Source organism: Salmo salar, chromosome ssa04 (assembly GCF_905237065.1).
Source record: "Salmo salar chromosome ssa04, Ssal_v3.1, whole genome shotgun sequence".
In the NCBI taxonomy this organism is placed as follows: domain Eukaryota; kingdom Metazoa; phylum Chordata; class Actinopteri; order Salmoniformes; family Salmonidae; genus Salmo; species Salmo salar.
The window spans coordinates 44,191,690-44,208,957 of NC_059445.1; the positions used below are offsets into that span (position 1 = coordinate 44,191,690).

Consider the following 17,268-nt stretch of genomic DNA (forward strand, 5'->3'; position numbering starts at 1 on the left):
TGTTCTGTGGTGGGTGTTGTGGCGGGAGGGAAGGGGGGAGGCTGTCTAACTCAATCTGTCCCTGGTCGTGTATCTGTCACGGTTAGCGTAAGCCAGCAGCCTTCCTTGACAGACACTCAATGACCGTCTCTGTAAGCAAACCTGCTTTTTCTACCCTCCATTTCATATGAGGAGTTTGAGGAAAGAGAGGAGGGGAAAAGGGAGGGAGACATGCAGCAGAGTCTCCAGAGAGAGTCAGCATGACATACTAGTGTAACGAAGATGGTGAATGACAGAGAGCATACACGCCAAACAGAAACACATACCGTATGCAGAGATGTACCCAAAAGTGTTATGTGTGTTTATGCATGCACCTTAAGCACTCGTTCTCTTCCACACGCACACACACACATTCTCTCTCTTTCTCGCTCTCCACCTCTGACGGACAGTCAGATGGATGGGGAGGCAGCGCGACAGAGAAATTGTATCTCTTCTAAGAGCGTTAACTCTGAGGAGAGAGGTGGCTGCATGGTTTCTCTCTCCTCAGCCTCTCTCTGCTTCTCTCTTTCTCTCCTCTTCCTCTCATTCCCAGTCGATCTCATTCTCTCCCATCACAGCCGCTCTCTCCCTCCCCCTCTCTCTCTCTTTTCCACTATCTCTCTCTCCCCCTCTCTCTCTCTCGTTCTCTCTCTCTCTCATGAATGTCACCTCTACTGATGGTGGCTGCTGAAATTCACACACAAACACACACACACGCGCACACACACACACACACACACACACACACACACACACACACACACACACACACACACACACACACACACACACACACACACACACACTCTCACACTAACTTGCTGGCTTTGGGTGGGTGGAGGGAGGGAGGGGGGGGGGTTAGGTGAGGGCTGTGTGGAGAGAGAGTATGCCAGAAGAGGCGGAAGAGAAATCTCTCTCTGTCCATCCCTCTGTTCCGTTCCCGGCTTCATTCTTGTGAGTCCGTCACCGTCCCGCCTGTATGCTGCCACTGGATCTAAGTCTGCTGGATTACCGCGCCGTTTCTCCGCTCATTATTCCTGACGCCTGCTTTTCCTCGGCAGGCAAAGTTGGGCATCCAGAAACTACATGGTGACTGCCTGTATATTTTTTATGCTGTTTAAGCTTCAAAATGATTTCACTCTTCATTGGAAGAAGTGTAATTTTTATATGACAGAGAAAAGAGCTCTGTCTCTTTTTGGGGGATTGTATACTTACAGGATAGGCTAGTGATTTTGCAATATTTTGAACTTCGTTGTCTGGTGATTTGGTCGTGAGGGACAAGATGGGTGGGGTTAAAAATGTAAGAAATGGAGATGTCTTGACATGGTTTTTTTATCGAACAGACATTCTAACCTCAATCACCCTTCTTTATTTTGACTGATGATGTGACCTTACTGGTCTTTGTTTTGGCTGTTTGTTTTAGTGTTGGTGTGTTTATTTATCATCACACTGGAGGGTCAACGTTGGATGTTTGACTGCACTTGAACTTTCACCTTCTCCAGCTATTTCCTTTTCCAGGGGGCTCTGAACCTAACCCCCATATCTGTAACACCGCGTAGAACCCCTCTCCCCCTCTGGGGCTCTCCCTGGACCTTCCCATCTCTCTCTGCTGCTTGAGGACAGAGACAGCCCCACCAGGAGAGGGGTTGTTGGGTAGGAAGACACCCCCCTCCCAAAGGTGAGAGGGGGGGAAGATGGCAGCTCTCGCCAGCTCTCTCATCAGACAGAAACGGGCGGTCAAGGACGACGGACAAAACCGACCTGTAGCCAACAAAAGGAAGCCCTGTCCCAAGAGCAACAAGTCTCTGTGCCAGAAACAGATCTTAGTCCTTATCTCTAAAGTAAGGCTATGTGGGGGTCGAAAAGGTCGAAACGAAAAGAGACCGGGTGAGTCATCGCTCTCTTCTTCCTCCTCCTCCATCTCCTCCCCTTCCTCTCTGCCAAGTCACTGATTGGTTGGTGGAATGGTGGTCACAGGTAAACACAAGATATGCTTTTGAGCCTGTCTGTAGTTTTTTGGGGTGAACATTTTGGGGGTTCGATTTTTTTTGCCTAATTCATAACAAACAGAATGTGGGGATGTTCATGTTGGAATTATTTGTCTTTTTTTGAATGAATGAATGATTAGAGAATTAGATTCTATCCCATGTGTTCGTTTGGGTCAAACCATGTCACAATGAAAAGGAACGCCATATTAGATGCCGCTGGTTGTAGTGGGTATGCCCTAGTCACAGAGAGACAACAGAGCCAAATCAGCAGTGGTGAGCAGGAGTCTCCGTCACACTGCTGGATTATATAGTGTACAGTCAGCCTTCCCCAAATCCACACAGCTGTTCCCATCCTGGGTAGTGGCTAGTTGCATAGTGGGTATGTCATGTGGAGTGGGTTATTACTCTGTCCATACTGGAGGGACCACGTGATGCAGTAGACTACAAAGAGAAAACCCACATCTCACATGCATACACTAGTCTTAGTTCGGTGCACCTTTTAGAACTGCCTTTGGGGAGGTAATTAGAGCCACTTATTTCTGTCTAAGTGTGTGTGTGTTGATAATGTGCACTGTAATGACACCTCCGGTTAAAATTCAGTTATGTGAAAGACCCTTCGACCTTTCCACCCCCACTCCAGAGCTGATTAATACATTTCAGATTGAGAGCAATCTAACCTGTGTTCTGATCTATGTAACCTTGCCACATGCAAAAAAATACAATGATCACAACATTGTTCTCTTCAATGTCCATTGGGTGGCCATGAAAATGTAGACCACATGAGCCGCCTGATTAATGAAAATGGCTGCTTTCTGTGAATTCTTCTGTGCTTCTGGATAGTGAAGAGTTGAACATAAAGGATCATAGCAGCCGCCATATTGAGTATATAACCCATAATGCATTTCATACTACACTAATATTTTATTATAACCCCAGATCATCCCTGTTTGGAGAATCACCACTTTTCTACAAAGGCTAAAATGTCTGCTACGTTATAATGGTGTTTTCAAAATGTTGCTGAATAGTGTTGCAGAGTCAAGAGATGCTGCTTCATGGACACAGTAAGGACAAGTCAGAGAGGGTCATTTTAACTACCATTTATCCAATAGCAAAAAATACAAGACGGTTTAGGTACTGAATGGAAAGAATAGTAAATGGTAAATGTAATTTTCCATGCAGTTTTTGACTATAACTTAATATGCAATTTATCTACCCAATGCAACACTGTACCTTTTCTTACATGACTTGTCAACTGATACAGTATCGCCTGTCTCTCTCTGCTTGAAATTCATCAGCTTACAATGCATAAATGACATTCAGATAGTAAGTGGAATACACAGCGTGTACAAATCATTAGGAACACCTGCTCTTTCCATGACATAGACTGACCATGTGAATCCAGGTGAAAGCTATGATCCCTTATTGATGTCACCTTTTAAATCCACTTCAATCAGTGTAGATGAAGGGGAGGAGACAGGTTAAAAAGTATTTTAAAGCCTTGAGACAATTGAGACATGGATTGTGTATGTGTCCCATTCAGAGGGTGAATTTTTCTATTGAAACATTTTATTTCACCTTTATTTAACCAGGTAGGCCAGATGAGAACAAGTTCTCATTTACAACGTGGCCTGGCCAAGATAAAGGAAAGCAGTGCGACACAAACAAAAACATAGAGTTACATATGGAATAAACAAACATACAGTCAATAATACAATAGAAAAAGTCTACATACAGTGTGTGCAAATGAGGTAAGATAAGGAATAAATAGGCTGTAGTGGCGAAATAATTACAATATAGCAATTAAACACTGACGTGATAGATGTGCAGAAGATGAGTGTGCAAGTAGAGATACTGGGGTGCAAAGGAGCAAAATAAATAAAATAAATAACAGTATGAGGATGAGGTAGTTGGATGGGCTATTTACAGATGGGCTATGTACAGGCGCAGTGATCTGTGAGCTGCTCTGACAGCTGGTGCTTAAAGCTAGTGAGGGAGATATGAGTCTCCAGCTTCAGGGATTTTTGCAGTTCGTTCCAGTCATTGGCTGCAGAGAACTGGAAGGAAAGGCGGCCGAAGGAGGAATTGGCTTTGGGGGTGACCAGTGTAATATACCTGCTGGAGCGCATGCTACATGTGGGTGCTGCTATGGTGAGTAGTGAGCTGAGATAAGGCGGGGCTTTACCTAGCAAAGACTTATAGATGACCTGGAGCCAGTGGGTTTGGTGACAAATATGAAGCGAGGGCCAGCCAACGAGAGCATACAGGTCGCAGTGGTGGGTAGTATATATGGGGCTTTGATGACAAAACGGATGGCACTGTGATAGACTGCATCCAATTTGCTTAAAGAGTGTTGGAGGCTATTTTGTAAATGACATCGCCGAACTCAAGGATCGGTAGGATAGTCAGTTTAACGAGGGTATGTTTGGCAGCATGAGTGAAGGATGCTTTGTTGCGAAATAAGAAGCCGATTCCAGATTTAATTTTGGATTGGAGATGCTTAATGTGAGTCTGGAAGGAGAGTTACAGTCTAACCAGACACCTAGGTATTTGTAGTTGTCCACATATTCTAAGTCAGAACTGTCCAGAGTAGTGATGCTGGACAAGCGGGCAGGTGTGGGCAGCGATCGGTTGAAGAGCATGCATTTAGTTTTACTTGCATTTAAGAGCAGTTGGAGGCCACGGAAGGAGAGTTGTATGGCATTGAAGCTCACCTGGAGGTTAGTTAAGACAGTGTCCAAAGAAGGGCCAGAAGTATACAGAATGGTGTCGTCTGCATAGAGGTGGATCAGAGAATCACCAGCAGCAAGAGCGACATTATTGAAAAATACAGAGAAAAGAGTCGGCCCGAGAATTAAACCCTGTAGCACCCCCATAGAGACTGACAGAGGTCCGGACAACAGGCCCTCTGATTTGACCCACTGAACTCTGTCTGAGAAGTAGTTGGTGAACCAGTCGAGGCAGTCATTTGAGAAACCAAGGCTGTTGAGTCTGCCGATAAGAATGTGGTGATTGACAGAGTCGAAAGCCTTGGCCAGGTCGATGAATACAGCTGCACAGTATTGTCTCTTATCGATAGTGGTTATGATATCATTTAGGACCTTGAGCATGGCTGAGGTGCACCCATGACCAGCTCGGAAACCAGATTGCATAGCAGAGAAGGTACGGTGGGATTTGAAATGGTCGGTGATCTGTTTGTTAACTTGGCTTTCGAAGACCTTAGAAAGGCAGGGTAGTATAGATATAGGTCTGTAGCAGTTTGGGTCTAGAGTGTCTGCCCCTTTGAAGAGGATGGATGACCGCGGAAGCTTTCCAGTCTTTGTGGATCTCAGACGACATGGGAAAGACAAAAGATTTAAGGGCCTTTGAACGGGTATGGTAGTAGGTGCAAGGATCTCCGGTTTGAGTGTGTCAACAACTGCAGCGCTGCTGGGTTTTTCAAGCTCAACAGTTTCCCGTGTGTATCAAGAATGGTCCACCACCCAAAGGACATCCAGCCAACTTGACACAACTGTGGAACTCATTGGAGTCAACATGGGCCAGCATCCCTGTGGAAAGCTTTCAACACCTTGTAGAGGCCATTCCCCAAAGCTGGTGCAACTGAGTCAGGTTTGTAGGCCTCCTTGCTCACTCAAGCTTTTTCAGTTCTGCCCACAAATGGATTGAGGTCAGGGCTTTGTGATGGCCACTCCAATACCTTGACTTTGTTGTCCTTAAGCCATTTTGCTACAACTTTGGAAGCATGCTTGGGGTCATTGTCCATTTGGAAGACCCATTTGCGACCAAGCTTTAACTTCCTGACTGATGTCTTGAGATGTTTTTTCAATATATCCACAAAATTCAGATAGTAAGTGGAACATGATGCTGCCCCACAACATGATGCTGCCACCCCCGTGCTTCACGGTTGGGATGGTGTTCTTCGGCTTTCAAGCCTTGCCATTTTTCCTCCAAACATAACGATGGTCATTATGACCAAACAATTCTATTTTTGTTTCATCAGACCAGAGGACATTTCTCCAAAAAGTACAATCTTTGTCCCCATGTGCAGTTGCAAACCGTAGTCTGGCTTTTTTATGGCGGTTTTGGAGCAGTGGCTTCTTCCTTGCTGAGCGGCCTTTCAGGCTATGTCGATATAGGACTCGTTTTACTGTGCATATAGATATTTTGTACCTGTTTCCTCCAGCATCTTCACAAGATCCTTTGCTGTTGTTCTGGGACTGATTTGCACTTTTCGCACCAAAGTACGTTCATCTCTAGGAGACAGAACACGTCTCCTTCCTGAGCGGTATGACGGCTGTGTGGTCCCATGGTGTTTATACTTGCGTACTATTGTTTGTACAGATGAACGTGGTACCTTCAAGCGTTTGGGAATTGCTCCCATGGATGATCCAGACTTGTGGAGGGCCACAATTTTTTTTCTGAGGTCTTAGCTGATATCTTTTGATTTTCCCATGATGTCAAGCAAAGAGGCACTGAGTTTGAAGGTAGGTCTTGAAATACATCCACAGGTACACCTCCAATTGACTCAAATGATGTCAATTAGCCTATCAGAAGCTTCTAAAGCCATGACATCATTTTCTGGAATTTCCCAAGCTGTTTAAAGGCACAGTCAACTTAGTGTATGTAAACTTCTGACCCACTGGAATTGTGATACAGTGAATTATAAGTGAAATAATCTGTCTGTAAACAATTGTTGGAAAAATTACTTGTGTCATGCACAAAGTAGATGTCCTAACCGACTTGCCAAAACTATAGTTTGTTAACAAGAAATTTGTGGAGTGGTTGAAAAACAAGTTTTAATGACTCCAACCTAATTGTATGTCAACTTCCGACTTCAACTGTAATTTGGTTTTACCTTCCAAGATAAATTGACTCAAATTGAAACATTTATGAGGTAAAAAGATATAAATGTACAGTGTTCAGCACTTATCAAACTATATCCGTTAACTAGGGACTATATCATTTTAGTTTAGTAGTTTTGAGCAGTTAGATTAAGTGATAGTTCATTTTATTGTTAACAAATGACCACAAAATCATATCAAAAGTAAAGTGAATATTGCTTTTTGAAAAGCAGATACTCAGATTAAATATGTATCCAAATGGAAAGAACCACTGGGCAAAAACTGGTTAAATCAACGTTGTTTCCACGTAATTTCACCCCCCCTCCAAAAAAAAGTTGTATGTGACGACGTTGAATCAATGTAAAAAATGGATACGTAAGGGTATTTCTTTTTTTTTTTTGCGTAAATCCAATGACATTGTGATTTTTTTTATTGGTTTCACATTGAATTCACATTAGTTAGACAACTCAACCAAATGTAAATCAAAACAAGACGTTGAACTGACGTATGTGCCCAGTGAGGAGTAATTTGGTGCAGTGAACAAGTGACTTTGTGAATTAGTTTGTTGTAATCAGTCAACTGAAAATGTGCTTCGATGATCTGTTTTGATATTTGTGCTTAGAGTTGTGAAACATTCTGATGATCTGTTTTGATATTTGTGCTTAGAGTTGTGAAACATTCTGATGATCTGTTTTGATATTTGTGCTTAGAGTTGTGAAACATTCTGATGATCTGTTTTGATATTTGTGCTTAGAGTTGTGAAACATTCTGATGATCTGTTTTGATATTTGTGCTTAGAGTTGTGAAACATTCTGATGATCTGTTTTGATATTTGTGCTTAGAGTTGTGAAACATTCTGATGATCTGTTTTGATATTTGTGCTTAGAGTTGTGAAACATTCTGATGATCTTTTTTGATATTTGTGCTTAGAGTTGTGAAACATTCTGATGATCTGTTTTGATATTTGTGCTTAGAGTTGTGAAACATTCTGATGATCTGTTTTGATATTTGTGCTTAGAGTTGTGAAACATTCTGATGATCTGTGTTGATATTTGTGCTTAGAGTTGTGAAACATTCTGATGATCTTTTTTGATATTTGTGCTTAGAGTTGTGAAACATTCTGATGATCTGTTTTGATATTTGTGCTTAGAGTTGTGAAACATTCTGATGATCTGTTTTGATATTTGTGCTTAGAGTTGTGAAACATTCTGATGATCTGTTTTGATATTTGTGCTTAGAGTTGTGAAACTCTAAGCACAAATACAAGAATAAGAGCACCTCCTCCCAGCTGCCCACTGAACTGAGGCAAGGAAACACTGCCACCACCAATAAATCCACGATAATTGAGAATTTCAATAAGCATTTTTCTACGGCTGGCCATGCTTTCCACCTGGCTACCCCTTCCTCGGTCAACAGCCCTGCACCTCCCACAGCAACTTGCCCAAGCCTCCCCCATTTCTCCTTCACCCAAATCCAGATAGCTGTTGTTCTGAAAGAGCTGCAAAATCTGGACCCCTACAAATCAGCTGGGCTAGACAATCTGGACCCTCTCTTTCTAAAATTATCCGCCGCAATTGTTGCAACCCCTATTACTAGCCTGTTCAACCTCTCTTTCGTATCGTCTGAGATCCCCAAAGATTGGAAAGCTGCAGCCGTCATCCCCCTCTTCAAGGGGGAGACACTCTAGACCCAAACTGCTACAGACCTATATCTATCCTACCCTGCCTTTCTAATGTCTTCGAAAGCCAAGTTAACAAACAGATCACCGACCATTTCGAATCCCACCGTACCTTCTCCGCTATGCAATCTGGTTTCCGAGCTGGTCATGGGTGCACCTCAGCCACGCTCAAGGTCCTAAACGATATCATAACCGCCATCGATAAGAGACAATACTGTGCAACTGTATTCATCGACCTGGCCAAGGCTTTCGACTCTGTCAATCACCACATTCTTATCAGCAGACTCAACAGCCTTGGTTTCTCAAATGACTGCCTCGCCTGGTTCACCAACTAATTCTCAGACAGAGTTCAGTGTGTCAAATCGGAGGGCCTGTTGTCTGGACCTCTGGCAGTCTCTATCGGGGTGCCACACGGTTCTGACTTAGAATATGTGGACAACTACAAATACCTAGGTGTCTGGTTAGACTGTAAACTCTCATTCCAGACTCACATGAAGCATCTCCAATCCCAAATTAAATCCTTCCTATTTCGCAACAAAGCATCCTTCACTCATGCTGCCAAACATAACCTCGTAAAACTGACTATCCCACCGATCCTTGACTTCGGCGATGTCATTTACAAAATAGCCTCCAACACTCTACTCAGCAAATTGAATGCAGTCTATCACAGTGCCATCAGTTTTGTCACCAATGCCCCATATACTACCCACCACTGCGACCTGTATGCTCTCGTTGGCTGGCCCTCGCTTCAAATTCGTCGCCAAACCCACTGGCTCCAGGTCATCTATAAATCTTTGCTAGGTAAAGCCCCGCCTTATCTCAGCTCACTGGTCACCATAGCAGCACCCACCCGTAGCACGCGCTCCAGCAGGTATATTTCACTGGTCACCCCCAAAGCCACTTCCTCCTTCGGCCGCCTTTCCTTCCAGTTCTCTGCTGCCAGTGACTGGAACGAATTGCAAAAATCACTGAAGCTGAAGACTCATATCTCCCTCACTAACTTTAAGCATCAGCTGTCAGAGCAGCTCACAGATCACTGCGCCTGTACATAGCCCATCTGTAAATAGCCCATACAACTACCTCATCCCCATATTGTTATTTTTTTTGCTCCTTTGCACCCCAGTATCTCTACTTGCACATTCATCTTCTGCCACACCTATCACTCTAGTGTTTAATTGCTAAATTGTAATTACCACTACAGCCTATTTATTGCCTTACCTCCCTAATCTTACCTCATTTGCACACACTGTATATAGATTTCTTTCTATTGTGTTATTGACTGTACGTTTGTTTATTCCATGTGTAACTCAACTGTGTTGTTGTTTGTGTCGCACTGCTTTGCTTCATCTTGGCCAGGTTGCAGTTGTAAATGAGAACTTGTTCTCAACTGGCCTACCTGGTTAAATAAATGGTGAAATAAAAACAACAAACAGATTCTGGGGATCTGTTTTGATATTTGTGCTTAGAGTTGTGAAAATGTAGCACATGCTGCATCTGCGTAAATTGCACCAAAGTGCTAAAGAAAACGATCTGCTGTTTCAGCTATAAGCTCTTTGTGTGACATACATTTTTTGTGTGTCTTTGTTAGTGTTTATAGATCTCTATTTACATGTGAGTGTGTGTGTGTGTGTGTGTGTTTGTGTGTGTGTGTGTGTGTGTGTGTGTGTGTGTGTGTGTGTGTGTGTGTGTGTGTGTGTGTGTGTGTGTGTGTGTGTGTGTGTGTGTGTGTGTGTGTGTGTGTGTGCGTGTGTGTGTGTGTGTGTGCGTGCGTGCGTGTTAATGTATGTACAAGTAAAATAATGGAAACGAGTAAATAAGGATACAAAGTATAATGAAGGCAGCTACTTCCACACAGCTGAGGTTAATTAAGCACCCAACATCGCATTATGCTTAGGCTTACGTATCAATATGCTGGGCAGGTCATTATTTTGGCACATTTTTGGGCTACCATGGCTATGCCCCCATAGGAAGACAATTCCCCAATCCACGGGGCACGAGTGGTCACTGAATGGTTTGATGAGCATGAAAACAATGTAAACCCAGGCAGGTCACCCGTGATACAAGTCGGTATTCGATGTCCATCCATGTCTGAGGGATGTCAGGAGATGACGTGGAAACAGATCCCTATGGGCAACAGTGATCACTTTTACCTTCAAGTAGGCTTTAGTTTTGCTTGGGCATAAGCATCTCCCTCTGGTTCCAAAGGTTGTATGTTAAAATCCAGCGATAAAGTTTGTTTTGTTTATATTTTTTGTTTTAAGCCTAGCCCAAACCTTAACCCTTACTTGACACATTCATAGTTAATCCCTAACCTTAAGAATTCAGCTTTAATGCATAAACTTAACCTTGGAACCATACAGCAACCACGCACTTCAAAATGTGACGTTTGGAGCAACTTAGAAATTTGATGTTTGAGATACATGGATGAACATCTAATTCTGATGTGAGACTGTGTGAGCTTGTTGTGTAAACCATATGCCTTGGCCGTCTCAGGTCACCAGATCTCAACCCAATTGAACACTTATGGGAGATTCTGCAGCAGCGCCTGAGACGGTGTTTTCCACCACCATCAACAAAACACCAAATGATGGAATCGCGTTCTTCCAATAGAGTTCCAGACACTTGTATAATCTGTTCCAAGGTGCATTGAAGCTGTTCTGGCTCGTGGTGGTCCAACGCCCTGTTAAGACACTTTATGTTGGTGTTTCCTTTATTTTGTCAGTTACCTGTATGTGTGCCTGTGTGTCTGTGAGTGTGTGTGAGTGCTTGCCTCCCGTATATGTGTGTTTGAGTTTATGTGCATGTTTATGTCTCTGTGTGTGAAAGACCCAGAATAATGTATGATAACAACCTCTCCACGGGCCTGAAATAGCACCGTGCTGTATTCCCATTCTTCTAGTGGCTACAGAGTGCACTGCTGCCATGCCTCATAGCTTTGTTATGGTAATACCCATTGGTGTTGCAACTGTGAGCGATATCATAAACAACAGTGAAAAACAACAGGAAAGCTTCGATGCTCTCACATATGACTGTATATTTGCACAACACAGCTTCAGGCCACTAAATGTCTCATAGTTGAGTTCACTGCACTTTAGGGTACTCACTTCGTTCCAGTGTTTGTGACTTCCATTTAGGGTGTGTGCAGAGAGTGTTATATAAGTGATCCATCGTCATTCCTCCATTTTAAGTGCATTCTACAATCAAGCCATCAGCATTGGCATGGTAGTAGTTGTCTTTTTTACAATACCACCAGGAAAAATATTTAGGCCGAGGCTGCAGATCCGTAGGTAACTGCCTTGTCCCGCCCCGCCCCCCTGGAAGACCCATATCATGTTCTGCGCATGTATTTATTTACCTTTACTTTACACACATATTTTTGTGGTCACCCTCCATTCACATTTCTCCCTGCCAATCGGAAATGATAATTCTTCCAAGTTTAACCGGTGAAACATCCATGCAGCGTCTTCATGCTAAGCATTTGATCTCAGTTTCATAGGAATATGCATTTAGGTCTTCTTAGTTATGTACAATGTTACTTTGAATTATGTACAGTGAGCAGATGGTGTTAAACTGTAGCATACCTGTGTTTTGTTTCAGTCAGATCCGCAGCCACTCTGAAGTATTTACTACTCTCATTAAACTGTAATATTTGCAGTATACACATTTCCTATAATGGTGGTAGGTGTACAGTGTTAAAGATGTCATATTACTATCAACAGTGTGATAGTTGCAAAATGCAGCATCAGCCTCTGCTCCCACCTTCCCTCCACCTCTTCCTGTCCTGGCCTTTCTTAAGATGGCCGCCTGGCTGGCCCGCTATATGAAAGCTCTCCGCTAGTGATCTGCAGTGATTCTCCCCTCTCCGATCCATCCAGCGCATTAATGTAGAGTATACTGATTAATCAATAATTACCCCCTTAGTTTGTTCAAGGAGGAATCTGACCTGGAAAGGGTGGGATATAGAGCAGTGACCCTCTTCTCCCCTCACACACACTGTCTAACTCGCTCACACACACACACACACACACACACACACACACACACACACACACACACACACACACACACACACACACACACACACACACACACACACACACACACACACACGAATATTCACGCTCACACACACCTACAACCTGGCCAATGACACCTTGGCAAGATGAGAATGAGACAGTAATATGAACCAAAGCTAAAGAGGAATGTTTGATCTGCAGTTAGTGCATGTTGACAGCCAGACAGACAGGAAGTGTAGTATAGTCCCAGATGTCTTCTGGCGCAGAGGTGGGCCGTAGTAAAGCATGAGTAGGCATCAGTAGGGCCAATCGACTGTACTCTGGAAAAGTGCTGCGGGTCACAAATCTGGGACCCTATCGGCGAGCAGGAGAACAGGGAATGTGGTGAGATCCAGCGTAGGATAGCATTTAGCTGACCACAAGAGATGAGGGCCCTAAAGTCGCTTACTGGACAACACCTGATCAGACTGAGCGGTGTTAGGTAGCCTCCCATCAGATCTTTACTGACAGCGACAGGGGTCAGAGAGAGAGAGAAGGGAGCAAGAGAGAGAAGGGAGCGAGAGAGAGAAGGGAGCGAGAGAGAAAGAGAAGGGAGCGAGAGAGAGAGAGAGAGAGAAGGGAGCGAGAAGGGATACCATGAGGTTGAGAGGTAAGAGACCACGGTCAATAGAAAAAGTATTTATTTCTACACGTTAAGCCCTTCTTTTCCCTTTTGACAAAATAAAGCATCACTATAAGCACTGTCAGATCTGACAGTAATACATTTAAATGGCAAACTACTGTACATTGAATAAGCCGTGTTGATAGCCATCACATCTGTACAATAATTACAATGTTTTTCTTTTTTTTACCCCTTTATCTCCCCAATTGGTAGTTACAGTCTTGTCCCATCGCTGCAGCTCCCGGTATGGACTCGGGAGAGGCGAAGGCCGAGAGCCATGTGTCCTCCAAAACACGACGATGCTAAGCTTCTTGACACACTGCTCACTTAACCTGGAAGCCAGCCACACCAATATGTCGGAGGAAACGCTATACAACTGGCGTCCGAAGTGAGCATGCATGCGCCCGGCCCGCCACAAGGAGTTGCTAGAGCGCAATGGGACAAGGATATCCCGGCCGGCCAAACCCTCCCCTAACCCGGACGAAGCTGGGACAATTGTGTGCCGCCTCATGGGTCTCCTGGTCGCAGCTAGCTGCGACACAGCCTGGGATCGTACCCGGGTCTGTAGTGATGCCTCTAGCACTGTGATGCAGTGTCTTAGACCGCTGCACCACTCGGGAGGCTATAATTACAATTATTAAGTGCTTTTATCACGAGTAAACCATATGCAATTCTGTTTTTAAGCTTGGTGTTTTATTTGAGATTTAAAAATGTCTTTAGCCATGACAAACAAGATTTAAAAATAACCTTTGTGTCTATTTTCAGAGTGTACTGTATTATGGAATAAAACCTAGGGAAAGAGTCGAGACCCAGCTTGTGTCTGTCAGTCGCTGGGCAAAACAATGAGCAAAGATCATTGTCCAACCAATTTCCGTGGATTTTCAAATTTGTCCATGAACAACCCTTGTTGCGTCACAATGCCTAAAATACCTCTTAGCAAATAGCATCCAAGGACCAGGATGCTAGTATCCATGCGTAAGCCTATCCGATTAGTTTAGGAACAGAGGGAGAATAATGTCCTATATTCCACAGTTTGATAATGAGAATGCCCAAGATGCATCACATTACAGCCTTATGCAACAGCAAAGATTTGGGTCCGTTCCATAATCTTTGAGGATTTTTTTGCTCAAAAGGAAAAAACACAGTTAGAAGTGAAGGGATTGATGTTTTTGGTTTGGTGGCTTAATTTTCTGTCCATAAAATAAGTCTCCAAGCTGGAGCTCCTAACTGAGCTGCAGGATACAGTAGATGGAAAGCTTCCAGAATCACGCTGATATCTAAAATAAATGCAGAATGCATAAATCAGATTATCATTCTCTTTGAATGGATCAGAGGAAACGTGGCCTTTGGCCAAATACACAGTGATATTAGAGTACAGTAGCCCTGATAGCTTTAGTGGCGGTAATCAAATCAAATTGTATTAGTCACATGCGCCGAATACAACAGGTGTAGACCTTACAATGAAATGTTTACTTACGAGCACCTAACCAACAGTTAAGAGATAAAAGTAACAAGTAATTAAAGAGCAGCAGTAAAAAATAACAATACATACAGGGGGTGCCGGTACAGAGTCAATGTGCGGGGGCACCGGTTAGTTGAGGAAGTATGTACAGTGGGGGAAAAAAGTATTTGATCCCATGCTGATCTTGCACGTTTGCCCACTTACAAAGAAATGATCAGTCTATAATTTTAATGGTAGGTTTATTTGAACAGTGAGAGACAGAATAACACCAAAAAAATCCAGAAAAACGCATGTCAAAAATGTTATAAAATGATTTGTATTTTAATGAGGGAAATAAGTATTTGACCCCTCTGCAAAACATGACTTAGTACTTGGTGCCAAAACCCTTGTTGGCAATCACAGAGGTCAGACGTTTCTTGTAGTTAGCCACCAGGTTTGCACACATCTCAGGATGGATTTTGTCCCACTCCTCTTTGCAGATCTTCTGCAAGTTATTAAGGTTTCGAGGCTGACGTTTGGCAACTCGAACCTTCAGCTCCCTCCACAGATTTTCTATGGGATTAAGGTCTGGAGACTGGCTAGGCCACTCCAGGACCTTAATGTGCTTCTTCTTGAGCCACTCCTTTGTTGCCTTGGCCGTGTGTTTTGGGTCATTGTCATGCTGGAATACCCATCCACGACCCATTGTCAATGCCAAGGCTGAGGGAAGGATGTTCTCATCCAAGATTAGACGGTACATGGCCCCGTCCATCGTCCCTTTGATGCGGTGAAGTTGTCCTGTCCCCTTAGCAGAAAAACACCCCCAAAGCATAATGTTTCCACCTCCATGTTTGACGGTGGAGATGGTGTTCTTGGGGTCATAGGCAGCATTCCTCCTCCTCCAAACACGGCGAGTTGAGTTGATGCCAAAGAGCTCCATTTTGGTCTCATCTGACCACAACACTTTCACCAGTTGTCCTCTGAATCATTCAGATGTTCATCGGCAAACTTCAGACAGGCATGTATATGTATTCTTGAGCAGGGGGACCTTGCGGGCACTGCAGGATTTCAGTCCTTCACGGCGTAGTGTGTTACCAATTGTTTTCTTGGTGACTATGGTCCCAGCTGCCTTGAAATCATTGACAAGATCCCCCTGTGGAGTTCTGGGTTGATTCCTCACCGTTCTCATGATCATTGCAACCCCACGAGGTGAGATCTTGCATGGAGCCCCAGGCCGAGGGATATTGACAGTTCTTTTGTGTTTCTTCCATTTGCGAATAATCGCACCAAATGTTGTCACCTTCTCACCAAGCTGCTTGGGAATGGTCTTGTAGCCCATTCCAGCCTTGTGTAGGTCTACAATCTTGTCCCTGACATCCTTGGAGAGCTCTTTGGTCTTGGCCATGGTGGAGAGTTTGGAATCTGATTGCTTCTGTGGACAGATGTCTTTTTTACAGGTAACAAGCTGCGGTTAGGAGCACTCCCTTTAAGAGTGTGCTCCTAATCTCAGCTCGTTATCTGTATAAAAGACACCTGGGAGCCAGAAATCTTTTTGATTGAGAGGGGGTCAAATACTTATTTCCCTCATTAAAATGCAAATCAATTTATAACATTTTTGACATGCGTTTTTCTGGATATTTTTGTTGTTATTCAGTCTCTCACTGTTCAAATAAACCTATCATTAAAATTATAGACTGATCCTTTCTTTATCAGTGGGCAAACGTACAAAATCAGCAGGGGATCAAATACTTTTTTCCCCCACTGTACATGTAGGTAGAGTTATTAAATTGACTACAACAGAGAATGGAAGTGGTGTGGAGAGGGGATGCGGTGCAATGCAAATAGTCTGGGTAGCCATTTTACTAGATGTTCAGGAGTCTTATGGCTTGGGTGTAGAAGCTGTTTAGAAACCTCTTGGACCTAGACTTGGTGCTCCGGTACCGCTTGCCGTGCAGTAGCAGAGAGAACAGTCTATGACTAGGGTGGCTGGAGTCTGACAATTTCTAGGGCCTTTCTCTGACACCGCCTGGTATAGAGGTCCTGGATGGCAGGAAGCTTGGCCCCAGTAATGTACTGGGCCGTTCACACTGCACTCTGTAGTGCCTTGCGGTCGGAGGCCGAGCAGTTGCCACACCAGGCAGTGATGCAACTAGTCAGGATGCTCTCGATGGTGCAGCTGTAGAACTTTTTGAGGATCTGAGGACCCATGCCAAATCTTTTCAGTCTCCTTAGGGGGAATAGGTTTTGTCATGTCCTCTTTAGGACATGAGCTGTAGTCAATGAATAGCATTCTCACATAGGTGTTCCTTTTGTCCAGGTGTGAAAGGGCAGTGTGGAGTGCAATAGAGATTGCATCATCTGTGGATCTGTTGGGGCGGTATGCAAATTGGAGTGGGTCTAGGGTTTCTGGGATGATGGTGCTGATGTGAGCCATGACCAGCCTTTCAAAGCACTTCATGGCTACAGACGTGAGTGCTTCGGGTCGGTAGTCATTTAGGCAGGTTACCTTAGTATTCTTGGGCATAGGCACTATGGTGGTCTGCTTAAAACATGTTGGTATTACAAACTCGGACAGGGAGAGGTTGAAAATACCAGTGAAGACACTTGCTAGTTGGTCAGCGTATGCCC

General features: G+C 43.9%; 1 protein-coding gene across 1 annotated transcript in view; it reads left to right on the forward strand.

Annotated features, from left to right (window-relative positions):
* Positions 1-928: 928 nt before the first annotated feature.
* Positions 929-17,268, forward strand: part of LOC106603208 (fibroblast growth factor 11-like) — a 60,481-nt gene continuing 44,141 nt past the window's right edge. Inside the window, exon 1 of the mRNA XM_014196562.2 lies at positions 929-1,905. Coding sequence (XP_014052037.1) covers positions 1,713-1,905 — 193 coding nt within the window. The 5' untranslated portion in view covers positions 929-1,712. The remainder of the gene's footprint in view (positions 1,906-17,268) is intronic.